We start from the raw sequence: 24,073 nt of genomic DNA, 5'->3' as shown, positions 1-24,073 counted from the left end.
TCCCTGGGATCATGGAAGGCACTGCCCAAAAATAATGGGGCTGCTCCAAAGCTCTGCTCCTGCTGTGGTGCTTTGAGGGCTCTGTGTGTGCCATGATCATTAATAAAGCATCAAAGGCTCCTGAGGGGGAGACTTTGAAACTTCCTCAAAAAAACACATGTATATTAATACCACACCAATTATTCATGAGGAAACCATCTCCCCAGCAGCTCCCAGGGCTGCTGCTCAATCCATGGGTCCAGGATAAAGCCCTTCCCCATGTCCCAGCCCTGCCCAGTAGAGCCACTGGCACTGGGAGAAAGGCTGGCACAACACTCCTTGATCCAGCTGCTATCCTGGCACCGGCAGCTCTTGCTGGCAGCAGCACTACAATCCTCTGCCAAAATCCTCCAGTGGGGCCTGGGAGTGGGAGGGAGGAGAGGGTTCAGCAGCTGCACCCTGAGATATATCCCTGAGCTTGGAACTGGCAGGTGAGCTCAGCATGGAGCTGCTGCTCTGCATGCAGGTTCCATCTGGGGTCCACAATACAAGGACATGGAGCTGTTGGAGTGAGTCCAGAGGAGACCACAGAGATGCTCCAAGGCTGGAGATCCTCTGCACTAGAGACAGGTCAGGAGAACTGGGGGTGTTCACCTGGAGAAGAGACCTTAGAGCCCCTTCCAGTATCTAAAGGGGCTCCAAGAGAGCTGGAGAGGGACTTTGGACAAGGACCTGGAGGGACAGAACAAGGGGGAATGGCTTCCCACTGAAAATGGGGAGATTTGGGAAGAAATTCCCAATGGGGATTTTGGGAAGAAATTCCTCCCTGTGAGGGTGGTGAAGGGCTGGAATGGAATTCCCACAGTAGCTGTGGCTGCCCCATCCCTGGAAGTGTTCAAGGCCAGGTTGGACGGGGCGTGGAGCAACCTGGGCTAGTGGAAGGTGTCCCTGCCCATGGCAGGGGATGGAACGAGATGAGATTTAAGGTCCCTTCGAACCCAAACCATTCTGAGATTTTATGAAGCCCCATCCCAGAGTCTCCTCCAGGTCCAGAGCAAGCTCTGCCTCACTCTCCTGGAAGGGAAGAGCCCTTCCTGCTCTGGTCTGGAGAACTCCTGCTCTCCAAACATGGGCTGTGCAGGAATCAAGGATGGAGGATCCAGAGTCAGGGTTATCCCCAGGATGGCACTGTCTGCTCCCACGCCTCCCCCCAAAACAACAATAGGTGTCTGCAATTTGTGGCTGTCACACTTTGCAGGCCACTGGCCACCGAGGCAGAGCAAGATTTTGCTGCTGTTACAGATTTCTCCCCGTGTGAAATCTGGAGGTAATTTAATGGCTCACGAGAAAGGAAATAAATCTATTAGAAGGGAATCGCTGTTTGTTTACGCACCTTGCCACGAACAGCCCCGGGAGCGGCGGCGGCAGCAGGTGGATGTGCAGCACCATTTATTTACATAATAAAATTGCCAAGTAGATTTGTAGCTCAGGGGCATCCTCGGCTCTCCCTGTGCTCCCTGATTCCCATCAGCACTAATGCACGTGCTGTGTGCTCAGCAAGGGGGGGACAAACCCTCCAACTGCCCTCGTGACTGCTGCTGAGGGATAGAGGAATGCAGATGCCTCTGTGTGTTGGGTCCTTGCTCTGGATTTGGGCAGGGAGTGGGAATTGCACCATGCTTTGCAGTCCTTTCCACCTATCCATATGAAGCTGAGTCAGGTGAGGGTTAGGATAGAGATTAGAAAAAGGTTCTTCCCCCAGGGGGTGGTCAGGCACTGACCAGGCTTCCCAGGACAGTGGTCACAGCCTCAAGGCTGCCAGAGCTCAAAGAGCATTTGGACAACGCTCTCAGGGCCATGGTGGGTGTCCTGTGCAGGGCCAGAAGTTGGACTGGATGATCCATGTGGGTTCCCTACAACTCAGGAGATTCTTGATTGATCTGTGAGAGGCACTGGGTCTGCTGAGAGCTGTCTGCTCCCAGGAGAAAAGGGTTAAACAACTGACTCCCCACTCTCAAAACTTCTCCAGAGAGCCCTGGAGCATCCAGCATGAGGAAAAAAGAAAATCAGAATAAAAAAAGTGCCCCAGCCTGGAATGAATTCCTGTCATGTTCTGTAACAGGGAACTTTGTATTCCAGAGGCAGCAGCGCTGAGCCTGCTGTCAGAGCCACGCTGGGAGAAAGGGCAAAACCCTGCCGAGATGAAAGAATGGGAAGCACTGGAACAGCCTCCCCTGGCATTTACACCTGGAAAAAAAATAAATCACTCAAGGGCATCTCACAAAGAGCTGGGCTAATAAGGCACTGCACCCCATGCTGGGTGGTTGCACCGGCAGAGCAGGAGATGGAGGGGTGCCAGGAACGCTGGCAGCATCTCCAGGTACCTGGGACATGAAAGCAGCAGGTAAGACAAGTGTAATTCAAGCCAGTAACCCTGAGCTGTGCTCTCCCCCACTCTGCTTCCAGCCAGGGGACAGGGGGATTGGGGACCTGCTGCTGGGCAGCCCAGGAGTGCAGCTACCCCTTGTCTTGGTTGATCTATCAGTGATTCCTTCCCCTCATTTGTATTTTCCAAAGGTTCCTCAAATTTATTGCACCTCTCAGGCAGGGGGAGAAGTCACAGTGATGCTCGCTGACCATCTTGGCTTGTCTGCACATCATATTTCCATTGCCATCCAAACTCCCCCTCCACAACCCTGATCTGGCCACTGTGAGTGGGCTCATTTCCCTGCTCCCAAGAGGACTTTTCTCCTTCTCCAAGTACAGGGAAGAAGGCAAGACAGCATTTAGCCATTGCCCTTCTGTGTCACTGTCGTGCACCACAACTGCACACAGAACCCCCCTGAGGGTGCAAAGGGCTGGTGTGAGGTTGGCGTAATGGTGGTGCAGGGCTGGCAGGGTGCTGACAGCTTCAACCCCACTGATGAGCAGAGACAGCAGCATCAGCTTCACCTGCAGACACTTCAGGGCGCTTGGAAAGCCCCACCCACTGCAACCCATCCACATCCCACCCCTTCTACCACCCACTGCAAGTCAGGCTTCCCAGCATGTCCCACTGGGCAGCAGGTGTTGGCTACCAAATACAAAGGCCCATCTCTGTACTGTTGTTTTGGGCCTCAAGGGTTGCTGCAGATGGTCCCTGCTCCAGCCTTGGCAATGGACACCCTTATGTGACATATGCCAGCAAAGTCCTCGGTGCTGGTGTCCAGCCAGGAGAGGACAGCACCAAATGGAAACTTAGCCTTGGCCAAGTCTGGCAGCACCCCATGTCCTGCCTGCCCTTGGCAGAGGTGCTGCTCCTCAGCTTTATCTCATTTCTTCATCTCAGTATGACCAGGAGCCTCTCCAAGCCCCGAGAGCTGAAGGATATGAGCAGATGAAGCCTCCCCTGGCTGCACGTCCCACTCCAAGGGGGCCACACTGCTCTGATGGAAAACAGCGGATAAACCAGGCAAACCTTTGAAGGTTTCTGCAAACCAGGCAGCCAAGACTTTGTAGGTTCACTCCTCATTAGCAGGAGCTCATGGGTGACTGATATGACACAAGTAGGCTGAGCAGGAACCCCCCCCCTTCCTCAGCCCAAATTACCGCAGATGGGTTTGCCCAGAGGAGCAGCCAGAAAAGAAAATGGGTAAGTAAAAATGAAAAACATTTCTTTTTTTCACATTAGCATTTAAATATTTATGGAAATCCCTGCAGACAACGAGATGAAAAAGAAAACTCAAAGAGTAATAAATAAGTCAATGCTCCAAGGTGTGGCTGCACAGCTGAACGCGGCTGGTGGAGCTTTGAAGAGTGTGGTAACCAAAAATAATAATGGTGGTAATAAAAATATTAGAGCAAACCCCTCTGCTCTCTGAGATTGGCTCAGTTGGTTACAGTATGGTGCTAATAAGGCCAAGTTTGTGGGTTTGAGCCCCACATGGGTCATTCACTTAAGAGCTAGACTTGGTGATCCTTGTGGGTCCCTTCCAACTCAGAACATTCTATGATTCTGTGACCACTGAGGGATTGATCACACCTTAGCTAAAGAGAGCTCTTGTCCATGCAGTGACCTGTCCCAGGCTCTGGTGAGACAAATGATTAAATAAAGCAGGATAATGTTGAGAGAGTGTTGGCAGAGGCACTGGTGGGACGTGAGGACAGATTTCTGCCTTAAATTGTTTGCCTGAATATACAGAAGCCAATACTTTTGCTTACAGTACAATAGCATTAGTCGTGAGTAAATATGTTCTCAATTGTCTTGAGTGAAACCCAGAGGGAAAAGTAAAGAGCTTCTCAAAAGGCAGAGACGTTCAGCTCATCTTCAAGCACTAATACCAGCCCAGGACCCAACAAAACCTCAGCACGTCTTGGATCATGCCTGATAAAAGTGATCCCTCGCTCTCCTTCCTTCCAGGAAGGAAGGAAACCAGGGCACTGGCTTGGGGGTTGGAATGAGATGATCTTTAAGGTCCCTTTCAACCCAAACCATTCTGTGATTCTATGAAACCAAAGCCAGAAAGAAGATCTATTTTCAACCAATTTCCTCCTGAGCTGGACACCTCTGGTGACAGGGAAGTGTCAGGACACCCACCATCTCCACCCAAGGAAGGACAGGCACCACCTTCTACTCCACCAGGTTGCTCCAAGCCCCGTCCAATCTGGCCCTGGACACTTCCAGGGATGGGGTAGCCACAGCTTTTCTGGGCAACCTGTACCAGGGCCTCACCACCCTCACAGGGAAGAATTTCTTCCTAAATCCCTGGGATGAGATGGGAAGAACCACTCCCAGCAGTCAGGGGCTCATTCCAGCCTCTCTGCCTTCAGGCTGCGAGAGCAGCGCTGTCATAGCACAGCTTGAGAGGTGAAAGCAGAGTGAGAGAAAAGAGCCTGGACTTTGGAGGTGCAGGTGCCTGCTGTTCCCACCGGCTCTCAGCTGGGGAGCAATTGCTCCATGCCTCTGGAAACCAGACTCAGTGTGGCAGAGGCTCTCAAAGAAGTAAAGGGTTGGCATCCGAGATGTTTGATACGACGAGAGTAGAACTTCAGAGAGTAAACAAATTCTGTGCCAAAAGCTGCTCTCATTTACAGCTACAAAAATCCCAAGTCACTCTGAACTGCTGAAAACATCAGCTTCATGAGCAGTCAAGGAAATGGAATCACAAAATCAGGGAATCATGGAAAGGTTTGGGTTAGAAGGGACCTTAAAACTCATCTCATTCCACCCTTCCATGTCCTGATGACCCCTAGAATTCCAGCTGTTGGGCAAACCTGGAAATATTGAATCCTCAAGGAGAAGGAATAAATACTGAGGCAGAAAGCAAAGTGTTCAAAGTGCGTAAGGAACATTTGGAGGCGATAAAGGCTGTTGTATCAGAAACCATTCCACCTTTATATTTTTATTTCTAGGAACAGCTCTTAAATGAGGGCTGGGTGGAGATGTGAGTCCAGCACACAGCTGGTCTGGTTTCTGCTCCTGCCCCATGGATATCCAGTTAGATATCCTTCCTACACCAGCACATGGAGCTGTGTTTGGGGTCCACCTGGCATTTTTGGGGATGTTCTTTCACATCATTTATGGGAAGATGGGTCCAAGCTCTGAGCTGCTCACAAAGGAAGAGGTGAGTGCTGCCATCCTGCCTCACTCACAAGCTTATCTCTGACAGAGTCCACAAGAAGATCCTCCAGGGAGGAGCCCACGCTCCAGCCAGTGGGATCACCACACCAGTAACTCACATCATTTCAACACATTACAATTAAGGAATCATTCCTTTAAAAATAGAATTTGCATTAGCTGGATTTGTGCCTAGGAAAGCCACTGCAAACAAACAGAAAACCTGCAGATTAGGATGCTAATTAGATGCATTTCTATTTATAATCTGCCTTGATCAGGCTCAAGTGTTTTCTCTTTCAGGTGTCTGTGCTCCACCCACGGATGTGAGCAATTTCCCTGGCAGGGAAACACCTGCTTGTCCCTGGGGACAGGCAAGTGCTGGGAAAGGCCTGCGCTGGAGGGATAGGGGTTCATCCTGCCCCTTCTCCTTGGGGAGCAGCCTCAGAGGAGGGATGGTTTGTGCCTGGCCAAGGATACCTGCCCAGGGCCTTTCCTACACCACATTTCTCTGTGCTGGAAAACAGCAGAAAGCTTTGCCTCTCCTATCAGAAGCGGTGGAATTCATGGAATTGTTAAAGTTGGGAAAGACCTTTAAGATTACTGAGTCCAACCATCAGCCCAGTGAACCATGGTCACCACTAACCATGTCCCCATGTGCCACATCCACAAATTTTTAGCACACATGCAGGGATGGTGAATCCACCACTACCCTGGGCAGCCTGTTTCAATGCTTTACACCCTTCCCATGAAGAAATTTTCCCAATATCCAACCTAAACTTCCCCTGGCACAGCTTGAGACCATTTCCTCTTATCCCATCTGTTATTCCACCCTCCTGTCAGGGAGCTGTAGAGAGTGAGGTCTCCACTGAGCCTCCTTTTCTCGAGGCTGAACATCCCCAGCTCCCTCAGTCACTGCTCACGCTTTGGTCTTGCTGGGGGTTGGACTTGATGACCTTGAGAGGTCCTTTCCAACCCTAACTATTCTATGATTCTATGGAATCTCAAAGAGCCAGCCTGGGAGTGGCAAGGATTTGCAGCTGGTGGCAGTTGTGGACTGGAGATCTCTGTCTGAAGAGGATGGACAGACACAAAGAGGTGCCTGGAACCAATCTGAGTCACTGGGATCCTTCCCTTGACTGGGAATTCACAGCTGCAACAAGAGCATGTTCCATTTCTGGAGCAAGCTGGGCATTCAGTGCTGCGTGAGATGTTCCCAGCTAAGCCAGGGCTTGGCCTTGGTGCCTGCGTTTGTAATAATACTGGAAAAACAACTTTTTTTTTTTAATCTTTTCCCTGGATCTCCTTTCACTGCAGAACATCCAGAAGGAATAAAGAGACACAAGATCCACCCTGTTCTCCCCCTAAAGCTTCCAACAAAGGTATACAGAAAGTGTTTTGGGCCATAGGATTTATTATGGGATTCTGGGGTGTCTGTGACCTGTGTAAAAGGGTCCAGCAAAAATTCAGTGACAAACCAAGACTTAACAATGTGAAAAACAGCTATGAAGGTTGTGGGGTTTTTTAAATGCAGCTTAAAGAAAGAAACTTAAAAGATATGAGTCATCATTTCGAAATGTGCATCAAACAAGTTAAATAACTCTTACTTTCTTAACAACATATTAATCAAAGTGCATTGATTCTTGAATCAGATTCCACTCCCACCAAGCTCTCTATCTTCCCCATCCTGATGCATGCATTAAGAGAGTTTTATTCTGACAGATACAATATAGCAATCAATAAAATCTTATTATATGGAGCAGAGATACATGGATTTGTTGCAGGATTTATGCACTACTTTCATACCCAGTGCTATTTCATGTCTCAGCTTTAACCTGTAATTGAAAATAAATCTCCCTGAATACACCAGATTCTAATTTTCTGGATGTATGGGCAAATGTGAATGGAAGCTGGCCTTCCCTCGGGGAGAAAGCTGCTCTTGGATCCCATCGCTGCCTGGTGCACTCCGCTGGACTGACAGATTCCTATGGGGAAAACACCCTGTGCAGGCAGGAAAACGTGGGAAAATAGACAGTGCCTGGGCACAACACTTCCAAACCCTCTGTCCCCTTCCTCAAGACTCCAGAGCCACTTGCTGCCTCCTGGGCAGGGATAATACAATGTGACAGTGCCACAGCCTAAGCTGCACTGGCATCGAAACGCTCGGATGGATGGATGAATAAACATCAGGGAATGTGATGACCAGGGAGGCTGGTGGTTCTCTGCTTTCCTCCAGCTCACAGGGTTTGATTTTGCTCATAGAATCATGGAATGGTTTGGGTTGGAAGGGACCTTAAAGCTCATCCAGTTTCATCCCCTGCCATGGGCAGGGTCACCTTCCACTACACCAAGTCGCTCCAAGCCCCATCCAACCTGGCCTTGGACGCTTCCAGGGATGGGGCAGCCACAGCTTCTCTGGGCAACCTGTGCCAGGGCCACACAATCCTCATCCTAAAAAGTTTCTTTCTTCCTTCTTTGCTTCCCTCCTTCCTGCTCAGCAGCACACAAGCGTGTTTGGAGGCTGCCTCTCACCTGGCAGGGCGGGCACAGCTGGGAGGGTCCGGCAGGGACAGGAGACAGACGGCCAGAGGCATCTTTCCTCTAGGCTCGTCTCGGTCTCCGAGGGCTCGGTGCCACTTGGATGTATGACAGCAGGTGGAAACCCAGCAGTCTCCCTGGAAATGGCTGGAGGGGACTTTGATCTAAGCAGCTCTGTCAACAGCATTAATACAATAAAAATAATCAAATTCACTCAGATGGAAATGAGAGATGGAGGGATCAGCAGACAGCAGTGCAAATCCCAGGGAATAAAGAGGGCAGAGCAACAGCACATCCCCCCTGCAACACCAGGAGTTCAGAAGCTCTTCCAAGGAACCACAATCTTGAATTCATCAAAAAGTCACTGCTTTTCCCTTTTTTCCCTTTCCTTTTCTAGCTGGAGGCACAAAGGGGGTGGGTTTGCAGAGGGAGGGCTGCCCAACTTCCTGCACAGCACGCACACACCCAGAGGGAAAACAGGTCTGCAGTTGTTGCACTAAGCACCTGGTTTTCCGAAGATTTCCCTTGAAATGGAGTAGGGAGCTGCAGGAGCACATTGTGGGAGTGCTGGTGGCCAGACTCTGCATCGCTATTTTCTCCTCCTACCCTGGAGGGAGTGACCATCCTTAACATGAGGTTATTTTCCTGAGGAAGGCAGTTTAATGGGAGAAAAGGGGATTTTAATAAAGGAGCTGTCAGTCAGACAGGAAAATGACTGCTGCCATTAAGTGTTGGCTATTTTTTGTTTTGGATCCTCCACATTCTGGAAAAAAGTTAACTCCGATCACATATCCAAAGGAGGGAATGAGCTCCGGTAACTCTTGGCTTTGTGTGTGTAACTGTGGGGATGGACACCCAGGTAGAGCCTCAAAATGATTATATTCAGCACACTGGGAACCCAAAGATAAGAAGGATGGGGAGCCACTGGAGCAGGTCCAGAGGAGGCCATGGAGGTGTTCTGGGGGCTGGAGAACCTCTGCTGGGGAGACAGGCTGGGAGAGCTGGGTGTCCAGCCTGGAGAAGAGAAGGCTCCAGGGAGACCTTAGAGCCCTTTCCAGTGCCTAAAGGGGTTCCAAGAGAGCTAAGGAGGAACTTTGGACAAGGGCCTGGAGGGACAGGATAAGGGGGAATGGCTTCCCACTGCCAGAGGGCAGGGTTAGATAATTCCATAACACCATGAAACTCCAGCCGTGGGGCCTTGGCCATCACCTGCAATCACCCCATCATCTGCTTTAGGTGACCTGTAGGTCACTGGTGGGGACACACTCCAGAGTCTGGCATGAGCAGAATGCTGGTATGGATTCAGAAATGGCATTGTTGGGGTTCTGGGAGTGCCATGTGCTGGTGTTCAGACTCACCTTTAAATCACCTCTATGACCTGGAAGTGGCAGATACAGCAGGTTACAGCCTGTAAGTGGCCAGGATTCACCTCTTTTGGATCCTGACAGTATGTCTTTGGCTCCAAAGTCACCCACCCCTGCTTAATAGGGGTATTTCACCCTCCAGATCTGGTTGCTATGATGGGACACAACCTCTTTTATTCCCTGAAGTGTTTTTTTTACCACCACAGGGACATTTGCCACCTCTGAGTGATCTCCAGAGGCTGCCAGTGCAGCAGGGGTGAGCAGGGAGAGGAAGGGGCAATAGGGTTCATTCACAGAACTGCTGGTTAAATGAGGCTTGGGAAAAAAACAGCCACATCGACCCAATATCCACAAGAGAGACGGAGCAAGCGGTGAGGAGGGGAATGAAAGGAAAGAAAGGCAGAGGGGGGGACGGGAAGGGGAGGGGAGTTCAAGCCTCCTGTCTGAGGGAGAGGGGACATCAGGGGGGTCACCTGGACAGGTGGGGCTTGGCCAAGCACCCCCTGATCCATCCTGAACCCCCCACTCCTGTCTCCACTCCCCTCCCTTATTTCCAGCTCTGAGCTTTGCTCAGCTAGCGAAAGGGTTAAGTTTAATTTATACTGATTTCTATTTAATATCATTCTCTCCCCGTAGGAGCCGGCAGCTGTGAGCTGATTGTAGTCCCTCATTATGCAGTCTGTATCACTAATGGCCTGTGACAAAGGCATGCCATCTTCCCGGCCTTACCCCCGAGAGCCAATTAAACACACATACTCCCTTCCTGTTTGCGGCGCATTACAATGAAATTAAACTGAATTTCAAAATCATTTTCTCCTAAAGACATCTCTTTGCAATAATTAATGCACGCTATTCCTTTGCAGCTGAAATATTCATCAGGAGTGTTGACTAAAAAAATTTTTAGAGCTGATTGCCCTGCACCCCGTGCGTCGGCTGATGGTGCTCCAGTCCCAGCCCGCAGTACCCGCCTGGCATGGGGACTCGTGGTGACATGGTTGGCAGAGTGATCTCTGCTCTGGGAGAACAATTATAATAAATTACAGCTTCTTCAAGAACCATCAATAAATAAGGTTGCACAGAAGGCATCAGAAATCCAGCTTGACTCCTGACACAATGGCACTGCTAACGCACAGTAAAGGGGGGGAATGAGGAGGTCAGAGCTGTGGGTATCATGGAATCAGAGAATCATAAAATCACTGAGGTTGAAAAAGACCTGCAAGACCATTGAGATCAACCTGTGATTAATCCCCACCTTGTCATCCAGCCCAAAGCACTGAGTGCCATGTCCAGTCCTTCCTTGGATGCCTCCAGGGATGGGGACTCCATCACCTCCCTGGGCAGCCCCTTCCAATGCCTGACAACCCTTTCCAGGAAGAAATTCCTCCTGATGTCCAACCTGAACCTCCCCTGGCACAACTTGAGGCCATTTCCTCTTGTCCTGTCACTGGTTGACTGGGAGAAGACACTGACCTCCCACCTTGCTACAACCCCCTGTCAGGGAGTTGTTGTAGTTGGTAGTTAATGATTCTATGATCCTATGACACGGTCCCCATGCAAATAAGGTAAATCCCACCCATTTGCAAAGTTTAATACCCCAGAAAACATGAAGCAGTAGTATTTTATGCTTAGGAGCAAGGAACCCCAAACATCCCCCATTACTTGGCTGACTCACTTTGGCCAACATATGTAAAGCCCATTCCTGAGCCCAGCATTTGGAAGTACATCCAGCTTGCACTCCAGGCTGCCACCCCCAATTCCCAACCCCCCCAGAAGCTGGGGAACCCTGTGGGCCAAACCAGAGCTGCTGTACCCCTCTCCCCTCTGCCAGGTGCTGTGGGAAGCCACCCTGTACCTGTTCTGAACCAGCCATCAGGCGTGAAGGCATCTGCAGTTTCTTTGGGTCGGTTCCAGTACTCCCGGAAGACAGTGGGTCCTTTCACGAGCAGCTCCCCTTCTTGTCCCTCCAGACCTGGCGTGACCTAGGACAGGCACACAGTGAGTGTATCTCTCCATCACCTGTCCCCCAGCACCACATTTTGGGAAGCAGGGCGGTGACCGAAACACAGGACCCACACCATGTGCTCTTCTAGCCTTTACCAACCTCCACCACACCCTGCCCACTTGCAGGACCTCTTTCCTCAGGTGGCTGCAGGTGCTTTTGATACTCCAAAGCACTGGAAAGAGACACCTGTGTCATATGAAAACAAGGACTGGTACTGCAGTCCAGGTAGGGCAATACCTTCCAGGTGCTGGGAGAGAGCTCTCACGTGCAAATATAAAGGAAATAACCTTGGGAAACAGATGGTCCTTTCTGACCCCTTAAACACTTCCAGGGATAGGGCAGCCACAGCTTCTCTGGGCAACCTGTGCCAGGGCCTCACCACCTTCTCAGGGAAGAATTCCTTCCCAATTATCACATCTAACCCTGCCTTCTGGCAGTGGGAAGCCATTTCCCCTTGTCCTGTCACTTCAAGCCCTTGTCCGAAGCCCCTCTCCAGCTGTCTTGGAGCCCCTTTAGGCATTGGAAGGGGCTCTGGAGCCTTCTCTTCTCCAAGCTGAACAACCCCAGCTCTCGTGCTCCCATGACATGCTCTCATGCCTGTGCCACCCTGCTCCCTGCTCTGTTGACAGACAAAACCCTTCACTTTCCAAAACTGTCAATCTAACAGTTATTTTTTTCCTGAGGAGGTGGCAGGAAACACCATCTGATTTGTGCTTGGAGACACACAGCTCTTGTTAGGTTCACTGGAAGGCAACAGTTGTAGTGACAACGTGGTCCCCTGCAAACCTGCCCAGGCAGGTTTTCTATGGCAACAAAACAAATATCCTGCTGTTATGGAAACTGGGGAATTGCAGGAAGGTCACAGACTTGCCTGCCATGGCACCATGTCTCATCTCCTGCACATACATCACTTGGCAATTAGAAGGATGCAACAGGCCAAGGGAGCAGGAACTGGACAGGCACAAATGTTGGAGCACTTGTAGGACCGTGTTAAACTCAAACTTTTTGCAGGGAAGATCATGGAATCATGGAATGGTTTCGGTGGGAAATGACCTTAAAGCTCATCTTGTTCCCCCCCCTGCCATAGGCAGGGACACCTTCCACTAAACCAGGTTGCTCCAAGCCCTGTCTAACCTGGCCTGGAACACTTCCAGGTATGGGGCAGCCACAGTTTCTCTGGGCAACCCGTGCCAGCACCTTACCACCCTCACAGGGAACGATTTCTTCCCAATATCCCAATGTAAACCCACTCTCTGTCAGTTCAAAGCCATTACCACGGTGTGCAAAGCCACTCATGGGATGGAAGGCACTGAGGGATGTGCTTGCTCCATGTGTCTGTGGAGAACAGCTCAGTAACGGGAATTCTCTGCCACTTTCCGAGCCACTTTGCACTTGAGCTGCTGCAACACGGACAAGATACATCTGGGACCCCGAAAATCAGCAGTGCCAGAAACAGGGCCACGAGGGAAACAGTAATAGCAGCACTGGCGCATCAGGCAGTCCCAGGGCAGGGCAGGATCTCTGCAGCCTTTGATGGAAACAAAGCCTCTCTAATGGGAAACGCTCAGAAAACTGCTTTTTAAGGCATAATATTTAAGTAATTTCTTCCTGATGTCCTGTCCTGGAGGATGGCGTGACATGAGGATCTCTGCACACATAACTCGGGCTCCCAGAGCCCTGGCTGGGCATCAACTCCCTGCCTGGAAGATGCTGCAGGAGAGAAAGGTTGTTAATTCCAATGAGGAACTGAGTGACAGCAAGGTGAGGGTGGTGCTGGGTGAGTTCTCCCCAGGGGTTCTGAAAAAGGGAGCCTGAAGTCCAGACTATCCATGAGCAGGACAGCACAGAAAAACCTGAAGTCAAAGAGAGCCCAGGAGAAAAATCTGCACCTGCAGCAGCAAAAGGGACAAGGATGCACAGAGGGCACAAAAAGGGCACAAAGGGCTCAAGAAAGGGTACAAAGGGCATAACAGGCATGAAGCTTCCATGGGCAAGTATGGCAGGGCTGTGGTGGGTGATGCAGAGGGACCAGCAAGGCTGGTTTCAGGGCTGGTGGAATTTTATGATGCAGCTCTGTCTTCTCACTCTTTTCCTGCTGGTCCAGCTGTGCCATCACAAAACAAGCACTTCTCTGAGCAGTGTCCTAGTTTTTGGGCTGCTTCCAACTCTCCCAAAAGGGCTGGGGAGGGGGTGACAGAGGTAAGAACATGCAACCGGTTCCCTGAGCTTCACCTACAGATCCTGACATGCTTTGGCTTCTTCTTGGCAGCGCTGAACACAAGAACAGGTGGAAATTTGGCTGCTACAAAGCCCTTCAGCCCCATCCTACCCAGGCACCACATGGTGCCGGATAACCAGATACCTGCACAGCTGAGCTGCCCAAGAGACCAATCCTGCCCCATGTTTACCTGCACTCTGTGATGTCTGCTATGAATCAAGCCTTGAACCAGCTCCAAATTTCTTGTCATATCAACTCAAATTTTGGCAGTGGCTCAACCCACATCTTATCTTGAGCAGAGCCCCTTGGCAGCAGGCACCTCCCTGTTGTGTAATTTAATGATGTTTTGGCTGGCTTGCAAACAGTAAAACAGAAAGGCCGTGACGTTATCTTAATAGGATTTTGCTTGCTGAACTCAGAATGTCACTGGCACCGCTCCCCAGCGCGGCAGAGGGGACGTGAACCAGCTCACAAACAGTGTAAATTAAAATTCAAGGTTCAAGGCATTTATCTCCTACAACCCCTCGTGTCTGATCCCTGCTAAAACCCCACTACCTGGCTCTGGGAGCAGGGTTAGAAACACATGGCTGGGGTGGTTGTTTCCTTTCTCCCTCAAATCTCGGCGGCTCCCGGTGTTGAGGCACCAGTTCAACGGCACAAGCAGCTGCTGGAAGCATCAGATTTCTGATTGCACAGATCTCCCCCTCTCCCAGCACCATATTTTAATGCATTTGAGCAACTTTAACACCCAGGCACAGTGTGGCCCTAGAGGTTGTTGTCTGAGAGCTTCCTGCTCTAAACCCAGCCGGAGAACAGAGCCGGCCCAGCCGGCACACAAGATAAGATTCCATTTTCCACGCATGAAAATAAAAGGTTGTAATAAATCCTTTGAAGGACTAAATCTGGGTGATTATAAAATGCATATTTTCCCCGTTCCCATTTTATCTCTTTATTAGGAGGGCGGTTTGTAAAGAGCTGGGAATCCCCGCTTGGCAAACGGCCCTGGGATTTGTTCAAAGTGCCCATTTGTTTTCTTGCGGTCTCTGCCCCACATTCCTCCGGGAACTGCGGGAGAGGAGCTTGTAATGGACTTTAATGGAATTAGGGGCTTTTATGGAGGGAGGCTCAGAGCAGCACGTCCTCTGGGAAGCAGGGGAGGTACGGCAGATTCCTAAGCAGAAACATGTGGGAGACACAGTGAGAAAGCTGGAAGGTGAGGTTTGTTGGGAAGGTAGGAACGTGTTATTGGGCTGACAACTGGGAAGAAGACAAGCTTTTAGGAAAAAACCCAAATATCTTCAGGTTGCAAACAGCAGGTTTCAGGGGGCACATATAATTTCTACCAGATGCTTCCTTCCCCCTGCCCCTCCAAATAATCACATTATCATGGAATGGGCTGGGTTGGAAGGGACCTTAAAGCTATTCTAGATCCAACTCCCCTGCTATGGGCAGGGACACCTTCTACTATATCAGGTTGCTCCAAGCCCCATGCAACCTGGCCTTGGACACTTCCAGGGATGGGGCAGCCACAGCTTCTCTGGGCAACCTGTGCCAGGGCCTCACCACCCTCACAGGGTAGAATTTCTTCCCAATATCCCATTTAACCCTGCCCTCTGGCACTGGGAAGCCATTCCTCCTTGTCCTGTCACTCCAGGCCCTTGTCCAAAGTCCCTCTCCAGCTCTCTTGGAGCCCCTTTAGGCACTGGAAGAGGCTCTAAGGTCTTCCCAGAGCCTTCTCTTCTCCTGGTGAACATCCCCAGCAGAGCAGAGGGATTCCAGCCCTTGGAGCACCTCCATGGCCTCCTCTGGACTTGCTCCAGCAGCTCCATGTCCTTCTGATGTTGGGCCCCAGAGCTGGAGGCAGCACTGCAGGTGGGATTTCACCTGAGCAGGGCAGAGGGGCAGAGTCCCCCCCTCATCTGCTGCCCACGCTGTGGGATCAGCTGAGGGCAGGGAGGGGAGGTGGGTTTCTGGGTCCCACTACACACTGATGGCTCATGTTGAGCTTCTCTTCCACCAACACCCCCAAATCCTTCTCCCAGGGCTGCTCTCAATTCATTCCTTACCCAGCTTGTGTTTGTGCTTGGGTTTGCCCCGATCCACATGCAGGGCCCTGCACTTGGCCTTGATGAACTTTTTTCCTGGGTGAGCACCACAGGCTGTGGTTCAGAGCATCATTTCTCAGAAGGGACCTTAAAAGGGACTTTGTGACTCCATGAAGGAAAAGCATTTAGACTTGGGAGGAAGGAAAAGTTTCTGCAGCCCTGCCTCCTCTGCCGCAGCCTGAATGCACTGCTCGGCTTGGAATTGCTTGGCATTTTTCCCCATCTTGTAAATAAATGATTACTGTGATCAAAATAATTAAGCAACCGAGCCCTTAAGTGACTAATAAAGACAATAATTTATATGTGTGAGGTTTATGGAAATGATGGAGTCCTTTTAGCAGTTCTCCCAGAGAAGTAACTATTTTCTGGTGTTTGCTGGGGTTTTTTTAACGTACTAGAGCACAGAAAATGACATAACAAAGACTGAAGGACTGACCCAGCTCCCTTCTGTACTCCAGGGTTGGGCTGCAGAGCACGGATGCTCTACCATGCTCCCAACACACCACTGCTGGAGCTTACTTGCCACCAACACCTCCAGACACACCCCTGCCTCTCAAGAGACCTCTCACTCACCCCTTCAAGACTTTGGTGGCCCAGAGCCTTGTCCACCCTCTTGCCAGGGAGTTGGAGAGAGTGAGAAGGGTCCCCCCTGAGCCTCTTTTTCTCCAGGGTAAACACAGCATCCAACAGCTCAGCCCCCACTGACCTGGAGAGAGCAGGGAAGCTCCAGGTTTTGCCCAGACTCTGCTTTTCCAGACCAGGAGATCACGCCACATCCAGAACTGGCACGGTGGGTACTGAGGGAGGTGAGGACATGCCCACCTGCCTCCTAAAAGGAAGCTGGAGACCAATAACCCACTTGACAGTGCCTTTTAATCACTGTCTCCCTGGGCCACATTGGAATGGATGTCCTAGGGCTGCAAGGTTTGCTAGAGCATTACCAAATTCCCAGGCAATCTGAACTCTCCTGCACATTCCTAATTAAAAATTCCCTGCTAAGTTGCATGTTTTTGTCATGGCATTATTGTTCCTCGGAGCTCCATGTCCTGCAGCATCCTGCACAAGCCTAGCAGGAGGTAATTTAGACACAGAACAATTTTCCTCCTGCTGGAAAAAGGCAGATTTCTGTTCCTTGGGGACACAGCACAGAGAGAGTAAGGAAAAAATAAACCCCCAACCTAAAAACCCCAAGCCCAGGCTGTAATCTATGAGGCCACATTTCACATCTGTTTTTGCAATGTTAACTTTTATAAAAGGGCTGGGAATAACACAATCCATTTACTTTTCATTTTGGAGGGTTATAAATTTAAAAGCAAGGCTGGTGCACAGTGGAGCTGGAACACTGAAACTTATTTTCAAACAACCCAACCCTTTACTTACAGCAAATGTTGCTCCACTGAAAACAAAAGTGATTGTCTATATTTTTAGGCAATACTGATTTTTGAAAGTTACAGAACTGATTAACTCCAGATGATCCCAAAAGCACCACAGAAAACAACCCAAGTTTGGGAAAGGTCAGTCCTCCCCGCAGTTGTTCCACAGACACAAAACTTCTTATCTATATTAACACCATAAATTAAATGTGTAACACTATTCCAGAGATGCCAACAGCTCTCCCTGCTGCTGTTCTCATCCCTCTTGTTTGCAGGCTTCACCAGATAATAAACGAAGTGAGATGTCAGCACATCCTCCCTCTCCCTTCGCTTTCCTCGTTAGGGGAAGGCTCCTGATGTGACCTCATGATGCCTGTGCTGAGCCTGTGCTCGGGGCAGGCAGAGGACCAGGGAACTATTTAATTAGTGGCCCACCTTTGGTTTGGTTTCCATCAGCCTCCCTTAAAAGTGGAGGTTGTGAGGCTGTGATAAGCTGGGACTGCCCCAGAACCTCTAATTGCTCCTTGTGCTGAGCCACCCTGGTGGCTGGTGCCTCCTCCCCTTGGCTGGAAGAACTCCAGAGAAGTTCTGGAAGACTGCCCCCCTTTCTTCTGCCTCTAGTTCAGCATCTCCCCGTCACATCCAGGGCTCTCCCACAAACATCCCAAGTCTCCCCTCAGCTATGAAGATGAATGGTCTAGTGGAAGGTGTGCCCGCCCACGGCACTGGGTGGAACAAGATGAGCTTTAAGGTCCTCCCAACCCAAACCATTCTGGGATTCTATGTAAGCACAAAACAATAATAAAGAGATTAATAAAGATTCTGAGGGTGCTGTGACAAAAGTGAGTTCAACACGAGAAACACTTGTGGAAAGAGGGTTCTTCTTGACATACGGATTGAACTTCAATGTGCGAGGAAATATTCTCCTGGGATCGAGTCTGCCTGTGTGAGGAGAAGAGTCTTCAGCTGAGAAATAAGGGGACATGATGCTAAAGTAATCTCTGCCTCCACTTTTATTACCAGGAAGAAATAAAATAGAGCTATGGCCACATATTAAGCAAAAATAATCAGAGGGCAGAGAGAAAGAAGGAAGGAGATATAAATACATCTGAGAATGGAATTACTGACTGAGTTGACCAAGGGACTGGATGTGATCAATGAGAAGCAGCTAAAATGTTTATACAGTAACAAAAGCAGCCTGGGCAACCAAGTGAGGAAACTTGAATTAGTTGGGCAGGACACAAAACAGGCTTCTGAGGAGATGAGAGGAATATGGGGAAACAAAAATGATAACTGGAACATACACAAGTGCAGTGTCCAGCACTGTGAGGGCTTTGGAAACAGGTTTTGGAAGAAGCAGAGGCAAATGGAAAATGGGAAAAAATGCAGCATGAGATTACCAAAGGTGGATTGTGCCAGAAACCCTCAGGCCTGGAGTTGCAGATAGAAGAAAAGCAGCAGATCTAACCCAGGCTGCCTTCAACAATGCATTCCCCACACTACCTGACCAGGGGCTGAGGGCAAGCTGCTCATGGGAGATAGAATTGGGATGCTGGAGGTAAGGTCCACCATCGAGATACCAGAATATGAGGATGGGATGCAGCAGGGACAAGAGAACAGGTGAAAAACTGGAGGAGAGATGTTATGGAAGTGTAGGAGCACCGAGGACAAAGAACAAACTGGTTTAGGCTGAAGCCTGATCAGGATAGGAAAGGAAAAAGCAGGTGTTCCTTTGGTTGTTCCTCTGGAACAGCCAGACAGGATTCCCTCGGCCAGGCAGTCACATCCCCACCAGCATGTCCATCCCTGGCCATTTTCAGGAATGCCAGGCACAGCTGGCATGTGCTTATCTCCATTCTCAGGAGTTATATACAGGAAAAGAGCCTTGTACAATCGCACCAGCTGTTTCAGACTACCTGGATGGATGAGGAGAAATCCCACAGAGATGCATGTACAACAGCACCTCCAAATGGGACCTGCCCCAGAGAGGTGTCAAGTACCCAAATCTACACCACCCACGGGCAGCAGCCATGGGGTGCCCAGTCCTTGGAGGAAGCCTTCAAGACAGTCCCGGCAGCTCAGTGGTGACCGAGCACCTCCCCACGGTTCTCCAGAGATCTTGGATGAACATGAGCACGGTGGAGTCGCTCCCGGTCCGCTCCACGGGGACATCAATGCCAAGACCTCCAGTCACAACCACCGTGACAGTGCCAGCTGCCCCCAGCGCCCGCAGCTCTGCCGAGGCGCTGCCAACCAGCAGCAAGCTGGGAGCAGATGGCAGAGACACAGGGGGCACGGGAGGAGGGGCCCGGGAATGCTGGTGGCTTTCGGGAGCGATGGCCACAGCCGAGCCGTTCTGTCCAGGACGACAGCTTGCATATGGATAAACAACGAGATAATTACAACCTTTGGAGGGGGGAGCAAAGCCCATGGCACAGCGTCCTCCTGCTGCCAGCGCCTGCAACCCATCCGTCCCCACAGCTCCCTTCGCAGCCTGGTCACAAGGAAATCACTCACCATAAAAGCCCTGGCTACAGCCCTGTGCTGGATACAGCTGTGAAACCATTTATCTACTGAGAGACCCCCATTGTCAGGGGCTGGGGTTTGGCTTTCGTGCGAGTGAGCAATTTGGAAGAGATTAAAAAAAAAAAAAAAAGAAATCCAACAAAAATGACAACCCAAAAAAATCCAACAAACAAACAACTAAAGAAGGAGAGAGACAATACCCGACAGCTTGCAGGGTTTCCAGGCCTCTGCCAGCTGGGAAGCTGAGCGTATGAAATATGCATTGCACTGAACAAAGCAAACTCAAACGTTCAGCACTGGAGAGCTGTAACCCTTTCCTGGGCACCGGAGCCACAGGAAGAGCTCCAAAAAATAAGGGGAAAAAAAACCAGGGGAAAAAACATTCAGAGCTGTGGGTAAGGATTATTGAGCCTAAATGGTCTGACAGACTCAACAGGGAGTTGCTTAGGGTAGGTGAAAAGTTTAGGAGCTACTTCAGATGCAAGTGGCTCCAGGAGCAAGATCTGGGATGACTCCAAACAGGCAAAGTTGCTGTTCCTGACATCTGCTTCCACACCTCTGCTCCCCAGGGATGTGTTAGAGGAGAAGCACTTCTCCCAGCACTTCTCTCAGCATTCCCAGGGGATCAGGCTCTGTGTCCTCACACTCCTGCACAGGGAGGAGGTAGGGACACTGTCAGGGCAGGCACTGTGAGTCCAATGGGACTGTCACCTCCTGCCCACGCTGTCCTGTCACAGGTGTCCCCAGGCTGCTGTGCATCCTTGGCTGGAACAGACAGAACAGTGAGGGGATCTCATCCGGCTGCAGAGCAGCCTCAGTCTGGGCATGGTCGCTTGGGAAACCAGCTCGCAGCTCAAGGTGCAGAAACATCCAGTTGAAAACCTGCACTGGGATGCAACGGAGCACAGGGCTCATGAGATGTGAGGAGACTGAGGGGCTGGAGCACGCGTGTGAAAGGAATCCAGCACTCTAATCAAGGCATGGGAGAAAATGAAGGGAAGAACAGAGATCCAGCAAACTTTCAGCTAAGTAGATTATTGATCTTCAGGGTGTGCCAGGAACCAGCTTTGCAAATTGCAGCAGTCCCCTGCTGCCAGCTCAGGCAGTTCCCGGATGGCAGAGCAGAAACACTCCCCACCTCCCTGCTCCTGCCACCCACACGCCTTCCCCAGCACCACCGTGCTCCTGTTTGGATCTCACGTGTCCAAAGGGTGATGGCGCGACAGGAAAGGGCTCAACGCCCCAGTCTAATGGGAGAGACTGTGTTAGTGGGGAAAAAACAGCTCGAAGAGAGTCTGTTGTCGTGGGAGCAGAAGGCAGGAACCCGAGCCCAACACAAGCGGGGAAGGCGGTGACCTCGCGAGGCTCCACAAACAATTCCCTTGGCAAAGGCAGGCGCGCTCTGCTCACAGTCAGGAGGGTCTGCATGGCACAGCCGAGGTGTGAACGCCTCACAGATTGCCCTGACAATGTGCCTCACCCCCAGTACGGAGATCACCTGCTCACAGGAGCCTGGTGGGAAGAGATGGCTTGGAGCCCAACTCCTACCGGGGTGCTCAGCATCCCACTGGATCAGCCCCACAGTGTTCGCCCTCACAGAATCACAGAATTCCCTGAGTTTGAAGGGACCAACTCGAGTCCAACTCCTGGCCCTGTGCAAGACATCCCAACAATCTCACTCTGTGCCTGAGAGCGTTGTCCAAATACTTCTTGAGCTCAGACAGGTTTGGTGCTGTGGCCTTGGGGAGCCTGTTCAGTGCCTGACCACCCTCTGAGGGAATATCCAATCTAAACCTCCCCTGACTCACCTCCAGCCATTTCCAACCGTCACCAGTTCCACCACCAGCCCTCCCACCAGGACCTCTCTGCCTTTGCCAGGTCCACACCGTGGACCTCCCAGCCCTCAACCAACACTCCATAAGGCTCAGAGCCTTCCTGCAAGGGAGTGAGGAAGGATTTGTTCATCCTTCTCATAATATGCAAGGAGAAGGCCACCGGGTTATCCAGTGGCACAGGCAGGGTGACACAAACTGGATCCTCCCATCACAGGGACATCCCCTCCGCTGTGGAGGAGCTCATTTAAACAAAGTCAGGCCTTTGACTGGTGGAGCGTGACGAGCACTCGGACTGTCAGATCCTCCTTGTTTTAAATAAATTCCACTGACGTACTCTCTGCTGACATGAATTATTAACCAAGCATGATGCACACACAGTGCCAGCAGCCGCGTCTCGGGGCAGGGACAGGCAGCAGGTGAGGCTCTGCCTGGGACCTCAGGTGTGAGGCAGTGGAATTATAGCATCCCTGGGAGCAGAGGGGTGTCACCACCTGCCTGCCTGGCCACGCCATGGAAAGTAACACTGCATGCCCAGGGCATATAAAACCCAAACTTCTGACATCTCCACACATCCGCCTGTGCCAAGACACACTGGGAACAGTGACTGTTTTTCCCACCTTGTGACAATCCCAGGGACAGAGGCAGCTGGCTCTCCTTCTGGAAATGTTGTGGATGTCCTGGAGGTACCCAGCCAGCCACTGTCTCCTAGGGTGGCCTGAAACAGATGGGACCATTTTTCTCCCTTCAGCCTGAAGAAACTCCCAGTTAAGCTGGGACAAGGGGAATGGTGGGTGAGATGGGGACAGCTTTTCAGAGAGGAACCAACCCACTAGCCAATACCCAGAGGCAAACTACCACCTCCCCACACCCTCCCTGACTGATAACTTGAGAATTCACCACAATGTTCAAAAGATCCCCAAAGGAAACCTTGATGGAAAGCAAACCATCAGCAAGGGGTGGGGAGCCAACACCAGAGCTGGTGGGAGCTCCCGGAAGCTGTTGGGAACTCCTGGGACCAGTGTGAGACATGGGTATGGACCTCAGCCACCTACACCGGGGAGTGTAGGGTGTATGTAAGAAATGGTTGGGATAAAAGGGCAATTCCTCTGTCCCAAAAATAAACTCCAGTAGCCTGAAGCCAGGGAAAAGAGAAGAGTTATGCAAATCTCAGCTCTCTGAAGGCCTGAGGGGATGACGGGCTTCCAGCATCAGACAAAGGTCAGCTGGGCTCCCCTTCTCTGGTCACTCAATGCAATGAGAAGGAAGGGGAAGGAGTATTGAGCAGAAAAATAACATCCCATTTTTTTTCCTCTCATAACTCAGTAGAACAACATCCACATTTCATCCTGGAAGTAGCTGCACTCTGGGTATTCTCATGTCTGAGACCTAATCTGTAAAGAGCCCAGAGATCCCTTAGGGGACAAAAAGCATTATAGGATCATTATTAAAAGGGACATGTTATATTTCATGTCTCAGTTCCACACAAGTGGAAAAAAAAAAGGCCAAGAGCTAACTCTGGGATGAGGGGACAAACCTGTGAAACATAACACCCATCCAGGGAAGTGACAAAAATAGGATGTGGTGAGTCTCCTGCTTTGCCCACTGCTCAGCCACACCACAGCAGTGACACAGAGGAAAGAGCAGAAAACCTTTTTTTTAATAAAAGCCATAATCCCTGGCCAGAGTGACCCCTCTCATCCTTCCCCGGGCTAGTTTTACATGTCTGGGGTGGGACCCAGCGCTCATACAGCATCAGAACATGGAACACAACCTGCCCCAGCCCGAGCACAACACACCCACGGGGCTGCCTGTGGTCCTGCTGGTTCCTCCACCTGCTAGCACAGAGAATTTAGAGAATAAAAGGTTTTCTTGAGCCTTTCATCAGTGCTTACCCCAGTAGTGTCTCTGTACACCCTGCATAGGCTGGGAGCTCCTTTCAAACCCTCGGCATGTAGGTGGCTGGATGAGAAGCAATTTCCCCAGAGGAATGAGTGAAGCCACATATTTCAGGTTGAATCTCACACCTGCCTGTCTCCCACCCACACAGCCACACGGCTGTAATTTCTCTCACACACACATTTATCTGCTCAGCCGAGCCCGGACATCACCTGGGGATTGATCTGACGGAGCGACACGACCTGCACCCACAATGAGGGAATGTGGCAGGAATGCAGACCTTGTTCAGCTATTTGTGTGGTAAGAGAAAGGGCTGAGGCAGCAGGACAGCCTGGACCAGCCCTGGGCTGGGCTGCTTCTGCAGTCAGATATTTAGGATGGGGGTAGATCACACATCCCCATCCCAGATATCCAACTTCTGATACCAGAACTGCAGGTGCAGACATCATGTGGCAGCTGGAGCTCAGCATGGAGCTGGATTTTCATGGAAACCTGATGCTGTTTCAAAATGAATGCAATCCCCAAGGCCACCAATCACAGAATCGCAGAATGGTTTGAGCTGGGAGGGACCTTAAAACTCATCTCCTTCCACAGGCAGGGACATCCCACTAGACCAGGTCTTCTCACTGAAAGAGACTAGATTT

At 50.8% G+C, this 24,073-nt stretch overlaps 1 protein-coding gene across 2 annotated transcripts in view; it reads right to left on the bottom strand.

The window, feature by feature from the left end:
- ACSF3 (acyl-CoA synthetase family member 3) overlaps positions 1-24,073 on the bottom strand; it is a 56,784-nt gene that overhangs the window by 11,061 nt on the left and 21,650 nt on the right. For both annotated transcript variants that reach the window (XM_029964811.1, XM_029964808.1), the window contains exon 7: positions 11,327-11,453. In XM_029964811.1, the coding sequence (XP_029820671.1) occupies positions 11,327-11,453 (127 nt within the window). The remainder of the gene's footprint in view (positions 1-11,326; positions 11,454-24,073) is intronic.

The sequence above is a fragment of the Manacus vitellinus genome, unplaced genomic scaffold (assembly GCF_001715985.3).
Source record: "Manacus vitellinus isolate BGI_N305 unplaced genomic scaffold, ASM171598v3 scaffold_10_pilon, whole genome shotgun sequence".
Classification (NCBI taxonomy): Eukaryota; Metazoa; Chordata; class Aves; order Passeriformes; family Pipridae; genus Manacus; species Manacus vitellinus.
The sequence above is the reverse complement of the archived record's forward strand: the minus strand, read 5'-3'. Positions and strand labels throughout refer to the sequence as shown.